This window comes from Medicago sativa, chromosome 3 (genome assembly GCF_051527215.1).
Source record: "Medicago sativa cultivar Bolivia chromosome 3, Bolivia_mono, whole genome shotgun sequence".
Classification (NCBI taxonomy): domain Eukaryota; kingdom Viridiplantae; phylum Streptophyta; class Magnoliopsida; order Fabales; family Fabaceae; genus Medicago; species Medicago sativa.
This window is the reverse complement of record NC_140751.1, coordinates 99958903-99979699: the sequence shown is the minus strand read 5'-3', so window position 1 is coordinate 99979699 and position 20797 is coordinate 99958903. Positions and strand designations below refer to the sequence as shown.

Here is a 20797-nt window from a genome sequence, read left to right as displayed (position 1 = left end):
AACTTCAAAGTAAAAACATGTCTCCACTGAGATATGCTTTGTTAGTGTTGTCTCCACTGCACTTCTCTTTGCGTACTCCTTTGTTGTTGTTTTTGAAGCAACACAAGTCAAATACTTCTTGGAATTCTGGGATGACGAGTTTAGCATCAGGGTGCAAATGACATGGACGAGGCAATTATAGTAAAGAACAAACCAAGAGTTACTAACTCTACGATACCATTCAGCATTTTCTACATTTTTTAAGCTGATATGTTTAAATATAAAGAATTCTCATATAAAGCTAATATTTTATCTTTCTCTTCAACGTGCACACATATGCATGCAAAGGTGTTAATATTAATTTCGGGACTTTACATTTAATATGCAGATCTGCGTATCAGTGACGATGACTTGAAGAAGCTGTGTTTGATTGAAATTGAAATGCTGCTTCAGGAAAACGGACAGTCTCTTATTGACTTCAAATCTATGCCCAGGCCAAATGCAGCAGACATGCCAACTTTCACAAACAAGCTTATCGTTGATGAGCTAAATGACAACAAAGATGAACTGGATAAGACACACGCTGATGTTGACTGATGAACAAAGATGTGTGCAAGACAAGATCATGGAGTCCGTTGGTTCTGACGACGGTGGTTTCTTTTTCTTATATGGTTACGGTGGTACTGGAAAAACCTTTATATGGAAAACATTGTCAGATGCTGTTAGATCGAAGGGGTTAATTGTATTGAATGTTGCATCCAGCGGTATAACGGCTTTTCTATTACCAGGTGGAAGAACCGCGCACTCGACGTTGACAGTCGCTATTGAGATTAATGAGGCATCATCGCTTACGATGGAAAAGGATAGTCCTAGGGCCGACCTGGCGTGCGCTGCAAAGTTGATAATTTGGGATGAGACTCCAATGATGCACCGATGGTGCTTTGAGGCAGTTGACCGATCAATGTGCGATGTCCAAGAATGATCCCCTAAACGAGTTTAGACCTTTTGGTGGAATGACAATAGTTTTAGGTGGTGATTTCAGGCAGATATTGTCTGTTGTCCGAAAAGGAACGAGGCAGGATATTGTTGATGCCTCAATCAATTCATCAAAGATATGGGCTTATTGTAATTTGTTGAGGCTTACTGTTAATATGAGATTGGGTGCATCTTTGGTACCTGCAGAGCAGGAAGAAATTCCTAATTTTGGCAAGTGGATACTCTCAACTGGAGACGACAATGACGCTTCGGATGAGAGTGGTGAAATGAAGGTAGAAATTCCTGAATATTTGCTCATATCGGACACAACAAATCCGTTGATGTCAATTATAAACTTTGTGTATCCTGACTTGAATGATAACATTGGTGACCAGCTATTTTTCCAAGAAAGAGGAATACTCGCACCAACGCTTGATTCAGTTGAGCATGTTAACGAATATATGATGTCGCTGATTCCAAGTGAAGAGAAAGAGTATTTGAGCTCTGATTCTGTTTGTCGATCGTGTGAAAATTATGATGTCCAAAGCGAGTATTTCACAACAGAATTTCTTAATGGTATTAAGAGCTCTGGAATTCCAAATCACCGGTTGAAACTAAGGGTGGGATGTCCGGCTATGCTGATGAGAAACATCGATCGGGCCAATGGACTGTGTAATGGTACGAGGCTGACAGTTACACATCTAGGGAAGGGCACGGTAGTTGCTACTGTAATTACAGGAGAAAGGGCAGGTACCAGGGTATTCATTCCCAAGATGAATCTTATTCCGAGTGATCCAGAACTACCCTTCAAATTCAGACGCATGCAATTTTCATTGACGCTTTGTTTTGCGATGACAATAAATAAAAGTCAGGGTCAATCTTTATCTCGAGTGGGAGTTTATCTTCCTAAGCCCGTGTTCACGCATGGACAACTCTATGTCGTTGTCTCTCGAGTTACTTCTAGAAAAGGTTTGAAGCTGCTCATCTTGGATGAAGATAATAATGTTTGCAAGGAAACCAAAAATGTTGTGTATCGTGAAGTTTTTCAAAAAGTATGATCATTGGCTATGTTTTAGAATTGTTGTTGCTATAATTTAAAAAATTAAAGTTACGTATTGTTTGGAAGTCATTTTTCTTTTTTAATTTCTTTGTAAGGCGTATTGGTAGACATGACAACAAACCCCGCCCCCGCAAGACCCGGCCGCCCCGCCCTGAATTTAACGGGGAAAAGCCGATTTAACCGGGTGCGGGTACGGGTGTGGGGGAAATTTGGAGTTTTAGTACGGGGGCGGGTGCAGGGTATGCTTACTCCCGCCCCGCACCCACCCTCGCCCCGCACCCGTTTTTTAAAACTTTATTTCTTAAATTTTATAATCTTATTTCCAAAAGTACCAACCTATTTTAATATAATATTACTCTTTAGAAACATATTTATTATAATTATTTTGCTCTTTTGAAAAAAATTTATTAGATAAATAATTATTAATATAATTATTGTGTTTTTATTGCTATGAAAAAATGAAAAAATATGCATTTTTTAAATATTTTATAAAAAATAAAGTTTTCGCGGGTAGGGGTGGGGGCGGAGCCGGGAGTTGAGGGCGGGGTTGGGTGTTCAATTTTTACCCCTGATATGATTTGGGGACGGAGGCGGGGGCGGGTACGGGTGCATGGAAGCAGGGGCGGGGACGGGGATTCTCAAACCCGCCCCCGGTCCGCCCCATTGCCATGTATACGTATTGGTCATTACAGGACATGCAATTTCTATATAAGCAGATCCTCCTGTCATTGACTTTCAATTGATGCACTTTTCAGGTATAACAGTACGCAGAACTTTTTTTTACATCGTTGTTACCCCAAAATACAAATTTACATTAGACCATTGGTTTTGTAAAAAATAAAAACAAATAACAATCTACGTTTCTGTAGCCCAAACTATATTTAGACACACCCATAAAAAATTTAACGTTTGCATTCACATGCTATGGATATACATCTGACACTGACTATTATATAAAAAAAATATAATCTTTTTAGTTTTTATGATTAATAAAATATATTATGTCAACAAATAATAATATACAGTACGTCGGCGTATTTTTGCATAAATATTACATATGCTAAGTTTAACAATGAGTACATCTTATACTACAAATAATTAGTATAAGTATAAATCCAAATACTTTAATCGTTATGTGCAATGTTTAGATATTTCAAAATATATACAAAATTAACAACATTAAGATGATATTTTTTTCCATATCAAATTTAAATTATAACCACATTTATAATTTTAAGATAACATAATATAAAATCTATACATTTAATCAAAAAAAGTTTTTTATTTCCCGTGCTTGGCACGGGTCACTATACTAGTTTGATTTATTGCCAGATTTTCATTAATAAAATTGTCTTTTAAGGTAGAAAAAAAAAAAAGATTTTTTTGCCTTTGTTGCTTAAGCAATGCGAGGACACTGTTCTGTTCCACTGAAATGTATAAGAAATTAAAGTAAAAAAAAAAAAAAAGAAAACTAGAGTTAGAGCAGGTTGAAAATCGTTGAACTCAACAACAGCAGAAGAAACGCTCCATGGTGAAAGGCGTTGTCGGAGAAGAAACCCGATTCCAATTGGTTGAGGATCGCCTCACCAAATCTTCTCCTCCTCCAGCTGAGGTGGGTCTACTGATAGGAAAATTCAGCTCCGCATTGGATCGCGTCTTTCTCTTCGATTTGATTCCAACTCCTCCCAATGATTCCGCTGAACCCGCTTCCTCCATCATCCAGCCCGATAAGAAAACCTCTTCCAAATCCAAATCTCAAACTCAACCCGATTCTTCTTCTCTCTTCATCGACAATGATTGGGTTTCTGAACACGCTCGTCAGGTTTCTAGAATGTTAGTCGGTGGCATTAAGGTTGTTGGTGTCTATGTTTGGGTCAATGATAATGCCTTCAAGAATTCAACCTTAATGCTTTGCCAGGTAGTACATACTATAAATGTTACCAAATTTCAGTTAACTTGTTCATTTTCTAGCATTGACATGATTAATGATTTTCGTGTTGGATATTGAATATCACACTGGCATTGACACATAGACACTGATAATAATAATAATAATATAATTTAACAAAATGAAAGTAATTGAACATAACTCCATGTGTGAGTGTCAGTGTCGGACACCTGATACACCTTTGATCCGAAGTGTTGTTGGTTTTACGTAGCTCTCTTGGTTAGGCATTTAGTAATTCCCCCCCCCCCCCCCCCCCCCCTTTTTTACCCTTGCAGACTGTGAAGGGAGTTGCTGAAGCAGCGCCGGCTTCGGAGGTTAACTGGGATGAAAGACTACTTCTGCAAATTTGTTATGGCCCGAGAAGGTAACTCAAATCCTTCTATTGTGTTACACTCCCAAAGGTGGTGATTTAGTTGATGAGTTTTTGTTTCTGGTATGATATGGTGTTTATTCTATTTCTATTTTGTGCAGGTGGAATTGTAGAAACTGTTCGCTATCTTCAAATATTACATCTAGTAGTCTACGCCCTTGTGATTTTAAAATGGGGAAGGTCTTAAGTTCTTTTCAAACTTTTAGGTGTATGCACAACTTTAATCTTAGGTAACAACCTCACAAATTTTGGATATTCTTCTATTTATTGACTAGAGTAGACTTGGTTGTAAATTGATTTTTGTATATGGTATCGTGTCTTACAAGGTTACCCATATTGCATGATGGTTCATCCAAGTTTCAGACATTGAGTGACGTTCTTCATCATGCAATATCTGTTCATGCCAAAGAGCTGGCAGATGCAAAAGCCCTGATCGACGGTAAATTGGTAAACTATTCCACTCTATCTTGTCACTTCTAATTTGTGGATATTGTTTTGTCATTAGTCAGACTTAAAAAGCAATTATGTGTTTTCAATTATTATGAGTAGCAAAGTTGTTAATTCTCTGGTTGTAATGTATTTATTTACCTCTTGTGATTTAGTTTGAACACATTCATTAAGATTAACATTTTGACGTTGATCTCTTCTTTGTTCCTTGCTGCAATAGAAAACTGTATCCTATAGATTGTGGATAGTGATATTGGGTTGGGGTTGCACTGCAACTGCTGAAGTTGTTATAATATAATAAAATATCATATTTTATCTGGTATTAACTCGAACTATCTCATAGGATTAGCTTCTTTGCTTATATTAGTTATTATCGCAATCTGTTTCCCTGTTCTATTAGGATTAGGAGTCTTGTATTGTGTCCCTATGACAAGGGGCTAGAGCTAAATCTTTTTGTAATATCTGATCATCAATCACAATCATATTTAGTATTTTAAGACTCGGTTGCAACATTGTAGTTTGATATACTTGATCAAATTATGAATAAAACGTGCATGTGTAAGTGGGTCAGAAAATTATAAGTTACCACTTATAGACATAGGCCACATTTGCTTATGAAACAAGAACAGCTTCCCCTCTGACACTGAAGAAAATTAACGAGGTTCCCAATTACGCTGAGAACAACTGGGATTCCCTTTTAAATTCAGGTCAAAGCCTCGTCCACGAGTTCACTGTCAAGGTCAACGATTGGGAGAGGGAGCAAGGGCTTGTTTGGATTGTCTTATTTTTGAGCTTATGAATTTTTTTTATGCAAATAAATAAGCTTTTATGTTAATTCATAAGTTCTCACTAACGAGAATTGTATCTTCATCAGCTGTTTTTTCTTAAACTACCTTGCCAATCTTGTGAATAATATATAAAAACATATATATTTGCATAAGCTGCTTTGCATAAGCTAAAAAATGAGCCAATACAAACAGGCCCATATTGATGTTCATAATTCATATCCCACATGATATAATATTTGGAGAAGTTGCTGTTATTTGTGATTTTGGCTGAAATCATTTCTTCTAAGTATAAAAAGAAATTTAACATGCATATTTTGTTACGAATGAATTTTTCTTCCACCCACCCAAGGTGTTGTTAATCTTCCCCAGATATTTGTTTTTCTCTCTATTCTCACACATCTGTGCACTTGTATCGTATTAAACAGTACAAGACATTTCTTTCTTATCATTATTTTATTAAAAATGATTTATTTTGTACAATTTTAGGTTCTTGATAATGAGCCGTGCTCGTTAGAAGTTGTTAATTTTCTGGCTGTAAATTTGCATTGTATTTATTTACCTCTTGTGATTTAGTTTGATCACATTCATTAAGAGTAACATTTTGACATTAATCTCTTCTTTGTTCCTTGGTGCAAGAGAAAACTGTATCCTATAGATTGTGGATAGTGATATTGGGTTGGGGTTGCACTGCAACTGCTGAAGTTGTTAGAATATAATAAAATATCATATTATATCTGGTATTAACTCGAACTATCTCATAGGATTAGCTTCTTCTCTTATAATAGTTATTATCGCGATTTGTTTCCCTGTTCTATTAGGATTAGGAGTCTTGTATTGTGTCCCTATGAGAAGGGGCTACAGCTAAATCTTTTTTTTATCATCTGATCATCAATCACAATCATATTTTAGTATTTTAAGACCCGGTTGCAACAATGTAGTTTGATGAAGACACTTAATCAAAATATGAATAAAACGTGCATGTGTAAGTGGGTCGGAAAATTATAAGCTACCACTTATAGACATAGGGCTTGTTTGGATTGTCTTATTTTTGAGCTTATGAAAAATTTCTTATGCAAATAAATAAGCTTTTATGTTAATTCATAAGTTCTCACTAACGAGAATTGTATCTTCATAAGCTGTTTTTTCATAAACTACCTTGACAATCTTATGAATAATATATAAAAGCATATTTATTTGCATAAGCTAAAAAATGAGCCAATCCAAACAGGCCCATAATGATGTTCATAATTCATATCCCACATGATATAATATTAGGAGAAGTTGCTATTATTTGTGATTTTGGCTGGAATCATTTCTTCCAAGTATAAATAGAAATTTAACATGCATATTTTGTTACGAATGAATTTTTCTTCCACCCACCCTAGGTGTTGTTAATCTTCCCCAGATATTTGTTTTTCTCTCTATTCTCACACATCTGTGCACTTGTATTGCATTAAACAGCACAAGACATTTCTTTGTTATAATTATTCTATTAAAAATGATTTATTTTGTACAATTTTAGGTTCTTGATAATGAGCCATGCTCGTTAGAAGGTGTGCATGAAGTTGAATTGCTTATACCATTCTTGAATGATAGTTCTATTGAAGGTATATTTTCTTCAGTCGTATACCATATGAATATTCTGGTTGCAATAACTTTTGTTATTTCTCCAGTTGGTTTGAAACTTCATTTTCTAACATTAATTTTTTTTTTGAACAAATTTTCTAACATTAATTGTTAATATTTTATAAAGCATACAGCCAAAGAGATGTTTCTGGTATTCTTTCCTTTGGTGGCGCCATATGTTCTTTTGCGTATCTGAATTCAAAAGAGCCAATTTCACAAGTTGTCACTGATATAAAGGTGAGTAAGTATTTACTCTAGTCATGAATTTATTTATGATGAAACTTCTGTTCGTTTATTTAAGGGCTGTCTTAAGTTTGATATTTGTTTGGAAATATCTCCCCTGAAATATGGTTATTTGATGGTACACCCTCATGTGTTTATTGAGTGAAGTGATAACTTCACCGACTTCCCTCATTCACTTCCTGATCTTTCCAATATTGTCTTGGATCACAATTATGTGCATAGGGAGATATCATTACAAGCCTTCAAAGTCGACTGGATATAATCCGTGATGAGACAGATGTTGATTCAGGTAACCATCATGATGTTGGAAGGCAAGTAAGCGAGGACGATGTATCAGTTGAAAAGCCTGTTTCCCAACTTGTGCTGCATTTATTGAGGTAAGTAGTTTGTAGTAATAAATACATACAAGTCAATGATATACTCCAATTTTCTGTGCTGAGAAAACAGTACGTAGTGTATATGCTTGTTCCTGAGTCCGGATTACATGTTTCCTCGCCTTCTAAGATTTTATCATCAGCTACTAGATGGTGCAACTATATGTTTCCTTGCCTTTTAAGTTTTTGTCATCATCTAATAGATGGTTTATTCGGTGATGACGTGGATGTTTCATCATTTTATTTTTTTAAGACTATCACATTTAGTGACTTGAATTATTGTTCACTTGAATTACGTGTTTAAGCTAGTGCAATATGGCAGTGTGATCTATGCATCAATCACCGAGTTGGTTCAAAGACCTACCCCTGCTACAAAAATCTTGATGTACCTGCTTAAGCTTAACATGATCACTTGTCACATTTTATTCTTGCCACCTTGTTACGATGCTGATGCCCTGGTGTAAAATAGAATCTCGGAGATTTCATCATTTATTTTGCTATGACTATTCTTTAATGAATGAACCCTAGTAACACATTTTTGTATGCAAGACAATTAGATCCAATCAGCTTCATAGCATCTTCCTAGATTTCCGCTCGTTTTGTTAGCATGGTGGGAAGGTTCGATTGATTTGACTTCGATAGTTTATAATGTTTACAACAAATGGCCTACTCTCTCTCTCTCTCTCTCTCTGTTAGAAAGTAGTTCCACCTCCTAGTATGGAGAGAGGAAGGATAGTCTACAGAGGAGACAATGTTTTTTGATGTGCTTAAACTTAATAGGGTGCAATGGTTTCTCCTTTCTCAGTGGGATCATCAACTAGCATCTCCTGTAAAGTGTTTTTTGAGAGTAAATCTCTGTGCGCCATCTAGAAGTGATAATCAATTTAATCCATAAATGATAATTGATACATTTTGTTATTTTGGATTCCCATACTCTGGTTTGGAACATTTGATTAAATAATAAATCTATTGTTATTTTTTGACAGAAAAGAATGCAGCCTTCCTTTTCCTAGAAGAGTTTTTGCACCGTGGTTAGCTGGGACGTATGTGTGTGATTACTTGCAGCCTTCTGAGACTGTTGAGGTTTGGTTTCTATTTGTGTGTGAATTTTGTTTGCATATCTGATTTGGTTTTGAGGTCAATTACTTGTGATTTGTTCTTAGGTTTTAAAAGATCACTGTATGGAGTTGTTATCCATGAAAGCTTCAACTGATATCTCTACAATTTTGGAGCCAGAAAAAGAAGTCATATCTTTCAGAACTAAATCTTTTTGGGATGTGGCAGTGCCCTCCTATTCAGAAATTCACCTCAAAGAAGACAAGATGAAACTTGATGGCAGAGGAGAGAGTTCTAGTGATAAACTCCTGAAGCCAGGTCACATTAGTGTTGTAGCTGCCGGTCTCATCCTTCTACTATCCGTCTTAGTTGGTTTTGTGTTATTTGCCCGTAAAGGTTGAGGGGTTTATCTCTCCTCCATACATTCTCTCATTTCTCAAACGTGAATACACGTTTTCATAGTTTCCAAAACGGCAGGCTTTGATAACTTTTGTACTTCTGAAACGTTAGAGCGGCAGGTATGGGAAAAAAATATATATGAAGGAACGAGGAAGACCAGACCCAATCGATTTTCGATGTTATTTGTATGTAGTAACAAATCAACATACTTGTGAATTTTGCGTAATTTTATTTCAATTACTTTTATAGTATTAAGTATTAACAATATAAATATCAGACATTAAAAAACAGAACGATATAAATCTCAAGTGATAATGTCACTGAATTTTCTTGTGAAGCTCTGGATCTCCTTTTTTTTGTATCTCTTTCAGTTAGCTGGCATTGGCTCTACGTTGACACATTTCTTTGTTTGCGGAGAGCTCCGACACTTCAATCCTCCATTATGGAAGTTATGGCATTGGCTCTACCTTTTTTTTTTTTTTTTTTTTAGAAAACAGTTATAAACACTATTGAGAAATCTACATATTACCTCAAATTTTCTTCGAATAAACAGTCAATTTAGTGTATAAACCATTTTATTTTTCATTTGATCTCTAAACTATTCAAATCAATTAAAAGATCCTTTGACTATACTCTTATCCATTAATTTGGTCCCAACCGAGGGACTAAATTGATGGGTGGAAGTATAGTTGATTTTACTCCCTCCGTTTCAAAATGAGTGTCGTTTTAACCAAAAAAATTTGTTTCAAAATGAATGTCACTTTCAGTTTCCAATGCAATAATAACTTTTTCTTTTCAATTGTACCCTCCAATTAATACTCTGCACACTACTTCCAAAGTATTACTCCCTGTCATTTTTGCATAAAATTTTTGTTTTTAATTAACTGTCGTTTTCAAAGTTCAAAGTATCATTAAATGTGGCTTTACCTATATTACCCCTATATATTTATTGCAGAGAGAGAAATGTATGAAATGAAGTATTAAATGATTAAGGTTATTATAGGAAAAACATAAATTGTTGTATCAAAAGTAGTAAAAGTATTTGTTGTCTTGGTTTGTGTAAAAAGTCAAAATGTGACAATTAAAAAGGAACAGAGGGAGTACTTTTAAAACCCAATAGTTAATAAAGATAATTTGGTAAAATAACCATTCTCTTTCTTTTAATCATTGCATTTCTTAATATGTGTAAACACCTAAAACGACACTCATTTTGAAACGGAGGGAGTAATAATTTAGGGACTAATTTGATGAGAGAATGATAGTTTAGGGACTAAATTGAATGATTACTCAATTCTCTTCAATCATCAAGCCAAACAAAACTTTAAAATAAAGATAAATATTTTGGGAAATAATAAAGATAAACATAAAAGCTTTAAATCCGCAATGCTAAATTTAAAGAGAAAAAACCCTCAAAAAAAATTAGGAGAAAAAAATAAATTGACTGACATTTTTTTTTTTTTAATTTGAAAAACTACATAACTTCGCACTCAAATAAGATTCGGATTATTAATAACAGCGCTGCTGTTTAGTACGGAACATTGAGTGCGAAATTTGACGAATAATAGTTTTCTTAACTAATATTACAATTATTATAAGAGTCCCACTTTCCATGATACATGGGGGTGGTTGGTTGATATTAATTTTTAATAAAAATAATAATCGTTCCGTAAGTGTGGCTCAGTTGGTAGCTACCAGGGATAATTTATGCAGGGGCCGGGGTTCGCACCTCGGATTCCCCACTTCTCCACACAGCATAATGTGTGTAAATCCAGCCACTAGGCTACTGGACCAAAAAAAAAAATCATACAAAAGTGCTGCTTAATGGAATACATGGTTGGTGTGGTTAAAAGCAATCTATTAACGTCCCCGTGAGCTTAGCTCAGTTGGTAGGGACATTGCATAATTTATGCAGGGCAATGATTCCCTGACACCCCATTTCTCCACATTTAAAATGTGTGAGCTCTAGCCACTAGACTTACTTAACAAAAAAAAAAAAGCAATCTATTAACATATTCGTTAAAATCCGTCTTCCATTTTTCCGTACTAGTAAGCATTACTCTAATAATAATTAACAATTTTAAAACTACCTTTACCATGGCTCCGATTTTGATTGCCTTTTTGGCTACCACCAATACTTTCACAGATATTTACTTCCCTTCTTTCTAGGGTGAAAGAAGGTGCCAGAGGTTAAAATGTATCATGAGAAAGCGGGAAGAGAATAAGGAAAGCAAATAAATGTTTCTAATGTTTACATGTAAAAATCAATGGCCATTGATGAATGTTAAATTGGAGCAATCGTTGTCATCATCATCTTGAAATGTTGACATCTAGCTTGCTTTACTAAAACCATATAACTGGAGAAAAGCTCATCATGTTTGTTACTTTGATGGCCCACTCCCAGAAAGTTTCTCGTCAGCAACATCACTGGGAAGGTCAAGGCCCTGTGGAATTTTGCCAGGAAAGTTGGTAGAGGACTCATCTGATCCAATCATCCTGTAAAAATGAATACACAAAACTGAATTTTGTGCAGAAGTTTGAGTAATGAGTATAAGTTATTCTGTAAATAGGATGGATGCTCACCCCCTATCAATGATGACCACTGAACGCAGCTCACAATTAGCAAAGCTGTGAAAATAGAAGGGCAAAATTTAACTCGTTAAAAGTCCAATACAAGAAAGGCTTGACAATGTAAAACTTGCTGACAAGAAGAATGACAATGTAAAAACTCATTGACAAAAAGAATGACAATGTAATACCAACAACAAATTAAAATCAAACTCTTATTTTTCCAGTTTTTTACTCAAAGGATTTCAATCGGTCCTTTAGTGTTCATTAGCAAATTTACTTTTCCAAAAAAAAAAAACCGTCTTATTATTAATTATGTGTCATTTATTCCGAAATGTGAATGTGATAATTCATAAAAAAAACGAGACATTAATTTAGATGAATACTTACTGTGTGCAGATTTCACTCTTCACATTTGCATGACAATCATTTCCGAAAGCACTTAGAGTATGGAATAGAAAACCACTGTGGCTAACAACAGCAATCTCCTTTTCTTTGCGTGTCCATAACCTGGACCAATACAGAGATATGAATAGAACACATGACCATTATGGCCTAATACAACTATTTGTTTCAATGTTGTACAACCATATGCATAATCTGAATGTCTTACATTATTAGTACTCCCTCCGTCCCGGTTTAATTGACCTACTTTGGTTTTTCACACAGATTAAGAAAAGTGTATAAATAAAAGGGAAAGTGGAATATATTGTGTTGGGAATGATAAAAGTAGTATTATTTAGTGTTATATTGTATTGGAAATGATGAAAGTTGTATTGAAAATTGAAATGAGTCAGTTATTTTGGGACACTTTTTTTTAGAAAATATGTCAGTTATTCCGGGACGGAGGGAGTATAATATAAGACCAACAATAACGACCAAACCTTATCCCATTAAGTGGGATTAGCTACATGGGTCAAACGAAGTCATGATGCTTTATCATATACCATATTCCTATCCAACTCATAAATATTCCGTATAAGAGCAACATAGTAAAAAATAAACCTTTCTGACGAATAAAAAAAGGACAACGTTAATAAGTGCCCTAAGGGGATTGTTTAAGGAAACAAGAGGTAAATTTTTATGGAAAATGTGCTATCATTACATTTTCAATTGTTTAAGCTGCAAAAAAAAATTATATTTTCAAGACAAAGTTTCCTTTTATTACCTCTTAACCAATGTCCTTAGGACACTTATTACCCTAAATTACCCTAAGGAAAAGGCCATCCTAAACCTCAACCATAATAATGTGATTTTTTTTCTGTATGCTTAAGCATTTTGCTCTCCCTATTTCTTTTTCAATAAGACTCTTATTAAATATGCATGCATAGTCACTAATATGAAAGTTGAGTTATTTAATCACTCACCATTCCAAAAATTTCAGTCCCCTGGCAGCAACTTCTTCATTCTTCTCTCTAATATCAGGTTTCCACAAAATGTCCTCATCGCGCTCTATCTAAACATAATTCATATGAAGCATGAATCAAATCTAACCAAATACCATTCATAACTTACCAACAAATGCATCAGAACAAAATTATAGTATCTGCTATCTACTTTTTTAGCAAATCAAAATATCCACTTTTTCCACTTACCAGTGAAAAATCAATTGCCGGAAACATATTTTGGTACTCAGTGATGCCTCTTCTCTTATCACAAGGATGCACCCCCTGAAATACGCAACACCATAAAAATACTCAAACTAACTTAAATTAATACAATGCCAATTACTTTTTATAAAATAAGCAAGAAAGGAGGTAAAAGATAATATACGTTAATTTTGAAACTTCTCTCTGCTCATCATAACCTAATCTAATAATCTAGTCACTAGCTACATGATATGAACCGATTGAGAAAATCTGGAAAATCCTTGGGTTAAATTAGAATTCCCAAACTCAAATCCAAAATCTAACTCAAGTGGTGAGAATTGCCTGAGTTATATAAGGACTACTTTTACCATATTTCTAGTTAATGTGGGATCTCAACACAGCCCAACACACACTTCATGTCCTCATCCTACAATGAATCAACAGCCTTCAAACTATTGTACATGACTTTGGATACTCAGTTCAAGATAAAATAAAGCAAAGTGAATTGGATTAAGGAGTAAAATTAAGGGACTAGGAAGTATAATCTTACAGCAGCTCCCAGGAAACAAACACAGTAAGTGATCAACATGATATGACATAAGTTTCCTAATTAATTAACAAAGAAGGCTTAAAGATGGTAAGGTAGACGGCCTACATGTAATTTAAGCATTTCATCTAGCACATTTTGTAAGTACTGATGATGTACCCTCTTTAAAGCATTTATAAAGGGAGGAAGAAAGCAAATAGATGATTGAAGTAATCACTAGATTCAACAGCCCAGATTCCAAACTGCAAAGCAATAAAATTTTCATCACCACATACCAAATGCTCGCGGCAAAGCTCTACTGCTACAAATGGTGGCGAAATCAGACTAGAAATTGCATGACGACTGCTATTCTCCACATTCTCATTCATCAGAGGAGGGGCATCAACTCCATCAGTGTGTGCCTCACCACCAAAGACTCCAACTGCTGTTTGCATGGTCCTGCAATGAAATATTTAGCAATTTGAATAGACCCCACCACCGGAAAAAAATAATCTAGAGGAACACTTGTTTATTCGCTGATTTGCAAAAAAAAATGTTTTGTGAAAATATGAGTGTAATTCTACAAGACTACATTTATAAATAACCACATATTAAACATAAAACTGTATGGGCCCAACCACTCTTTATAAGCTCAATCATATTTGAGGGACATTATAATAGTGTATGTTAGACATATATTGTAGCAACAGTATACATGTATATAATAAACTTGCAAACACAATATATAACCCGAAGAGTAACACGAGACATAAAACTGTAGATTTTAGTCATGAAGAGTCATAAACTAGATATTGGTAGAAACTTTAGAGTTTCATTCATCCTAGGACAATTGGTAAAACGTTATACATTTTAAAAGCATCTAATATTTGTTGTTTCATTTCATATATGGCCATTTATGTTCGATTCTGCAATCTTATCTCACGATTATTCCTGATTTGTAAAGGACTTTGATAGGACACCAAGACCCAAGTCATGCAAGCACGACTTCTAGAAGATACTGATAAAACCCGTAAAGTCAAGAAACAACTATATATCATGGAATGGTAAAACGACGAGCTTAAGATCTCTACAATGGTGGCAAAACAGAAAAGGAAATGATAAACCAGAATCAAAGACTCATATTCGAGAGCAAAGCTCCTAACTAGAGAGAAACTCTCCTAACCAACTCTAACAATATTTGTCAATGCTTCGCTCACTCCCCTCCCCTCTCTTTTATAACAGAAAATCCCCTAAATTCGGGCAGGGTACTAACTAATTCTTATTCTAATCTTCTAGAAGTTGTGTTTGCATGACTTGGGTCTTGGTGTCCTATCAGACTTCTTATACACATTCACATAATAACATTTCTTCTTTCAATTCACGATACCAATAAGTAACAAATCTTTGACAAAATGAGACAGTAAATTAGTAACAAAATTAGGATGATTCCAAATTACAATAAAGTTATACCTCAACAAGGGGGAAACAATAACTAGTTCAATTTTTTTGGAAAGACCGCTTGCCTTAACATGCTCTCTCAGATTATCGACCTGTCATATAGAGCAACAAATATTCCACCATTAAAAATTAACCTGGAATATTGCGGGAATGAAGCAGCTAGAGAAAGCGTTATGCTAGAATAAGAGGATCACTAAGACAAAATTTTCTCATGAGACACAAACTGCAGATATAGTGATATACTAAGGCATAACACTGATACCAATCTCTGCAGAATGTTTGAAGCATTTGTCTTGTTTACTGTGAGAGTCTGCATAATAAGGCAATTACCTGCTTCCAGCCGAGAGGGGTGAGACTTGCATCAAAAAGATCGTACGATAAGTACGCATCAGGGTTCTTGTCTCCTTCAACATTGTGAAACCCTTGGGCATGTCTAACCTGCATACAAGTTTGGATAAGTCCACAAGAAAATGATTTTCTCAATAACTAAATAAAACATAACATACTCCAATGCACAAAGCTAAAATTGCCACAAACCAGGTGAAGAGTTTTACAACGGTGCAACGGGTAAAGGATGCTTTGACCTGAAGAAGTATCCATATCTGCAATGACATGAAAGAAAAGCCCAAAAGAAAGCGTGACTTGCAATATATATATATATAGTATATTGTGTAAAAGCAAAACTGCATACCCATATATTGTCTTCTTGAACAGCTCTAAAAGCACACAACACAAGTTTGGTGTTGATTACTCCCTATCTCACAATGAGGGACACATTTGCAAAAATTGAGTATCACTTCCAATTTTGAATGTTATATTAGTTACTTTTTAATCAATTGCATCTTCTAACTAATTAATACTATGTGCATCACTTTAAAGTCAGTCAATATATTTCACTTTGCATTTAATTATTTCAATGGCAAATACACTTGATAAAATTAATATTCACTTTATTTTTTCTTTTTCATTTTTCATTATTTACATAATAATACATGTAAAATAAGCAAATCATCGATTAAACTGGCGTGCTTGAATGATAACCCCAATGACGAGTACATAACAGAATAAAATAAAATAAAATAAAAGAAGAAGCTGAAAATAAATAACAAGACTTGATTGATCTAATTAAGCAAAGAAGGGAGAAAACGAAATTGGAAGCAAAGAAAGAGCGTGGAAAAGGTGAATGAGAGAGAAAGAGGATCCTCGTATTGGTACCTGAGCGAGAAGATACGCGAAGTGAATGTGGAGAACGTTGAGATACGCGGGGATGGCGAGGTTGTGATGTGGGGATAAAACTGGAATTCTTGTTCTTGTTTAATAAAATAGTGGAATGTGGTGGTGCTGTTATAGTTGGCATGGTGCGTGTGAGTGTAATAAATAATGCAATAGAATAGAATATAAATTATATGCTGATTTGATTTGGTCTGAATTTAACAGAACCCCAGACGGACTGCGTCTTTGGATTGCTTATCCTTATGCCACGTTGTCATATGACTCACTCACCATTTTCCTTTAATTTTAATTATATTATTACTCCTTCCGTCCCGCAATAGTTAACCTATTTAAAAATTTGCAATTTTGACCTAACTTACTTTGACCATATTTTTCTACTAATACACAAAGATACTCCCTCCGTCTCACAATATTAGTCGTTTAAGACTTGTGAACGATTATTAAGGAAATGATTAATTGTGTTGATTTCAATGGTAAAATTAGTAGCATTTACTAAAATATCCTTATTAATTGTAGTTAGTGGAGTAGTTAAGTTGGATGACATTCAATAAATAAGAGTATAATAGTGAAAAAAGTAATAAATGCTGCATCGATATTGTAAAGTGACAATTATTTTGAGAAAAAGAAAAAATGCTAAAGTGACAATTATTGTGAAACGGAGGGAGTAAATAATATCATATAAGATGTCGTTAGATTCTTCTCGATGAATATTTTCAAAATATCAAATTTTCATAATTTTTTCTAACATATTATTCAAGATATTTAAGCTCAAAATTATGCATTGGTATGCGTAATATGGTCAACTGTATCATGTATTATGGGAGAGAGGGAGTATTACACAGTCAACCTTTCATTCAACATTCATTACTCCCTCCGTTTCAAAATGAGTGTCGCTTTAGCCATTTGCACACATATTAAGCAATGAAATAAAGTAGTCAAATGTCGTAGCAATTTTACCAAATTATCCTAATCAACTATTGGTTTGTTTTCATTAAAGAAAAAATAATATTTTGGAAGTAGTGTAACATAATATTAATTGAAGGGTACAATTGAAAAGAAAAAGTTATTATTGCATTGAAAACTGAAAGTGACATTCATTTTGAAACAATTTTTTTTGGTTAAAACGACACTCATTTTGAATCGAATGGACTATTAATTAATTAGTACTACTATGTGGAATGGAACAAGTCTTTTATGGACACAACCTCAATATCGTTAAAAAACTTTTTCTGACCTACATTTAATATTTACATTTTTAATTAGCAGATGAATTTCATGTTTCACAATTTTTTATAAGGGTGTATTTCTAAATTACAAAATTTAATAATTGAATTGATTTTGATTATTATTTTTTGTTTTTCTTCTTACAAAAAGACCAAAAGCTAATGTTGTTTAATCGATGATGTGGCACTTAGTGAGAGCGACATTACTATAAACACTTCATATACTTAACCAAATAACAATTGCTCATTATCTACCAAAAAAAAAAAAAAAAATAAATTGCTCATTCAATTCCTTTCAAAATCTATTTTCCTCTCAAAACTGTAAGTGGCATCAAAAGTCTAGTTCGATCCTTGGAAAAGTGATTTTTCGTTGTGTTCGTATGACTATCTCGTTTTCATTGGTCATTTCTCAACAGCACTTTTCATACTCGATGAGAAAAATTATGATAAATGGTTTTCACTTTCCAAGATGTGCGGGGGTCCTAACAAAATGACTTGAGAAGTTGGGAGATGCAACATATGCACAGAAGCAAAAATTCACAGAATTAAAGAAGAAATATTATAAGGCTCTTTATTCTACAATAGTGTCTTGGTCCAACTAAATTTGAGAAAATGAGAGTGGTTGAATGCTCAAAAGAAGCCTGGGTATTCTTTAAAAAACATAAGCAGGGGCAGATAAACTAAAGAAGGTGTGAATACAGTCCCTTATGAAGTAATATGAATTGTTGCAGATGGCGAATAAAGAAGAAGTATTGAAGTTCTTTGGTTGTGTGCAAGAGTAACATTCATTATTATAATTGCTTTGTTACTTGAATTCATATCTTAAATGTTCTTGAGAAAGAATATGCGATGATCATGACAATTGTTTGAAGATACATGATAACAAGAAAATATTGATCTAAAAGTTCCTTTGTTGAACATTTTATGGTGGGAAATCAAGTAGTCAGCATAAGTGTTTATCTCACCGAGAAAGGAAATAAGGTGTAGGTAACTCAAGTAGTCAACAAAACCACAATAATTGAAGATGAATTTTTTCAGGTTTATATTATTTCTGCTTTGTTGGTTCGTTTGATCTGATTTACATTGGATTGAATCTAAATCTGAGTAGTTATTTAATTTTATATTTTAAAGCTAAATTGTTCTACCATTTTCAATTGGTCAGGTATGTGGTCCTAACTAAAAAAATTAAACATCTTATAATATGCTTAGAATTATGTCCAAAACCGTTTGTTTCACTGTGAGATAAGCACCGTTTACCAGTTAATTGTCTATTTGGATCCATTGCTGAAAACTCGCCATTGCGGTTGCCGTGCGCGGACAACCGCCAATATGTTTTACTATGAAAACCATTTATCCGTTAATTGTCTATTTGGATCCATTGCTGAAAACTCGCCACCGTCATTATGGGCTTCTAGAAGCATCTAGAGCACGTGGTCAATATATAAAACGTGACTTATGGCCTAAGTCACATAATTATAAGCTCAAAAGGGTTATAAATACCCACCTTGGGATCCTTCTCAAGGCATGACCTAAACAGATACTAACCCTAGTCATCGATATTGTACTCACCGACCGCAAGTAAATAAAGATTCAATGAAAATGTTCCACTTGTCCGAGTTTGAACTTTGAATCCAACTATAGAAATGTAGCTCTGTTAAATCTCTTAAGAAAAAGTTTTGTTCTCATCTATTGCGGTTCTACACGGTTTGAATGATTAGTCTTTTGAATTACACGCAAAGAATAATATCCAAGTCATAATAAAAATGAAAATGTCACACTTGTAAAAAAAGAAGGCATGCATTACGTTTGGGTTTAGAATTATAACCTTTTAAAGAAGAGTTTTTCAACCATTTTATTTTTCTGTTTTGATGTAAATCAAATATTTTCTACACATAATTGTAGAGCTTATCCCTCTAGCCAAACAATGAGATTTTAAAATCAACTCTCAAATTTTAAAATCAATAACTCTAATTAAATGGAAAGACAGCCGAACCATGTCATTTAGAGGCTCTTCGTTTTTTTTTTTCAAAGGAAGACACTCTTTGGGTTTTATTTTTCTTTTAATTTATTTATGTGATTATAAAACCCTGGAGCATAATTAACAAAGAAGGTCGAGACTAAATACTTTTTAACCTATTTTATATTTTTCTTATTTGCACACATTTCCAGAATCGCTCATGTGAAAACTCTAACTAACAGGTACAATATGTCCAACATAACTAATTGTCTTAACAGATACTCCCTCCATTCCTTTTCTTTTGATATTTTAGAACTTCAACTATATTTCAAAACTTTTGATGTTTTAGTGAATTTATTATTGATTTTTCAAGTTTACCCTTGTTGGAAAACACAATAAACTATTAAAGTAGTTGTGACCTTTGGTTTATCACATGTGAATTTAATGATAAATAAGGACATTTAAGTAAAAAAGTAAAACACACACAAATGTTTATATACTTTAATTACTCCTTAAAACTTGTGTCAAGAGCTAAAACATCAAAAGAAAAGGAATGGAGGGAGTATGCAATAAGAAAATATTAATTGATTATTTAGAATGAATCACGGGTGAGAAAGTTCATTGCTCATTTTCCTTGATAATATATGGAAATTTTTTTTACAGTCACAAAATTAACCCATTTTATTCATAAAGTAGTTATAATACAGGATAAAATATAAGCAAATATTTAGCGACTAGCATATGATAATGCCGCCCGAGCTAGTAAGTGAGCTACATTGTTGGCTCGTCTTTTGATAATGCCACTTATTTTTACATAATTATAAAATTGCATAAATATATAAATCGATGTAAAATAATTGTTTTTTTTAATGACAAATGTTAATAATTGTTAATAGTGTGTTATTAACTTCTTTTTTTACATATATCTCATTAATCATTTTGATTACTTCTTTAATAAAGAAAATGCAAGTCATTCATTAA

At 33.8% G+C, this 20797-nt stretch overlaps 2 protein-coding genes across 3 annotated transcripts; one reads left to right on the top strand and one right to left on the bottom strand.

Moving 5' to 3' along the window:
- Positions 1–3481: 3481 nt before the first annotated feature.
- On the top strand, positions 3482–9602 carry LOC146942829 (oxidoreductase, zinc-binding dehydrogenase family protein). Its single transcript, XM_085756911.1, has 9 exons — positions 3482–3932; positions 4238–4326; positions 4434–4562; positions 4659–4779; positions 7090–7174; positions 7321–7430; positions 7659–7813; positions 8797–8893; positions 8974–9602. Exons 1-9 carry the CDS (start codon positions 3543–3545, stop codon positions 9265–9267), a joined length of 1470 nt encoding a protein of 489 aa, XP_085613037.1. The 5' UTR covers positions 3482–3542; the 3' UTR covers positions 9268–9602.
- A 1738-nt stretch (positions 9603–11340) lies between these two features.
- Positions 11341–16775, bottom strand: LOC146942828 (phosphoglycerate mutase-like protein 1). Of its 2 annotated transcripts, XM_085756913.1 has the most exons (11): positions 16619–16775; positions 16095–16157; positions 15941–16005; positions 15734–15841; positions 15416–15495; positions 14242–14404; positions 13426–13500; positions 13198–13286; positions 12221–12340; positions 11846–11890; positions 11341–11758 (listed from the first exon to the last, which is right to left on the bottom strand). In XM_085756913.1, the coding sequence occupies exons 2-11, from the start codon at positions 16096–16098 to the stop codon at positions 11644–11646; spliced, it is 864 nt and encodes a 287-aa protein (XP_085613039.1). In that variant the 5' UTR covers positions 16099–16157; positions 16619–16775; the 3' UTR covers positions 11341–11643. The 2 variants fall into 2 exon arrangements, with proteins under 2 accessions (XP_085613039.1, XP_085613038.1); XM_085756912.1 differs by lacking the exon at positions 16095–16157.
- Positions 16776–20797: the final 4022 nt, after the last annotated feature.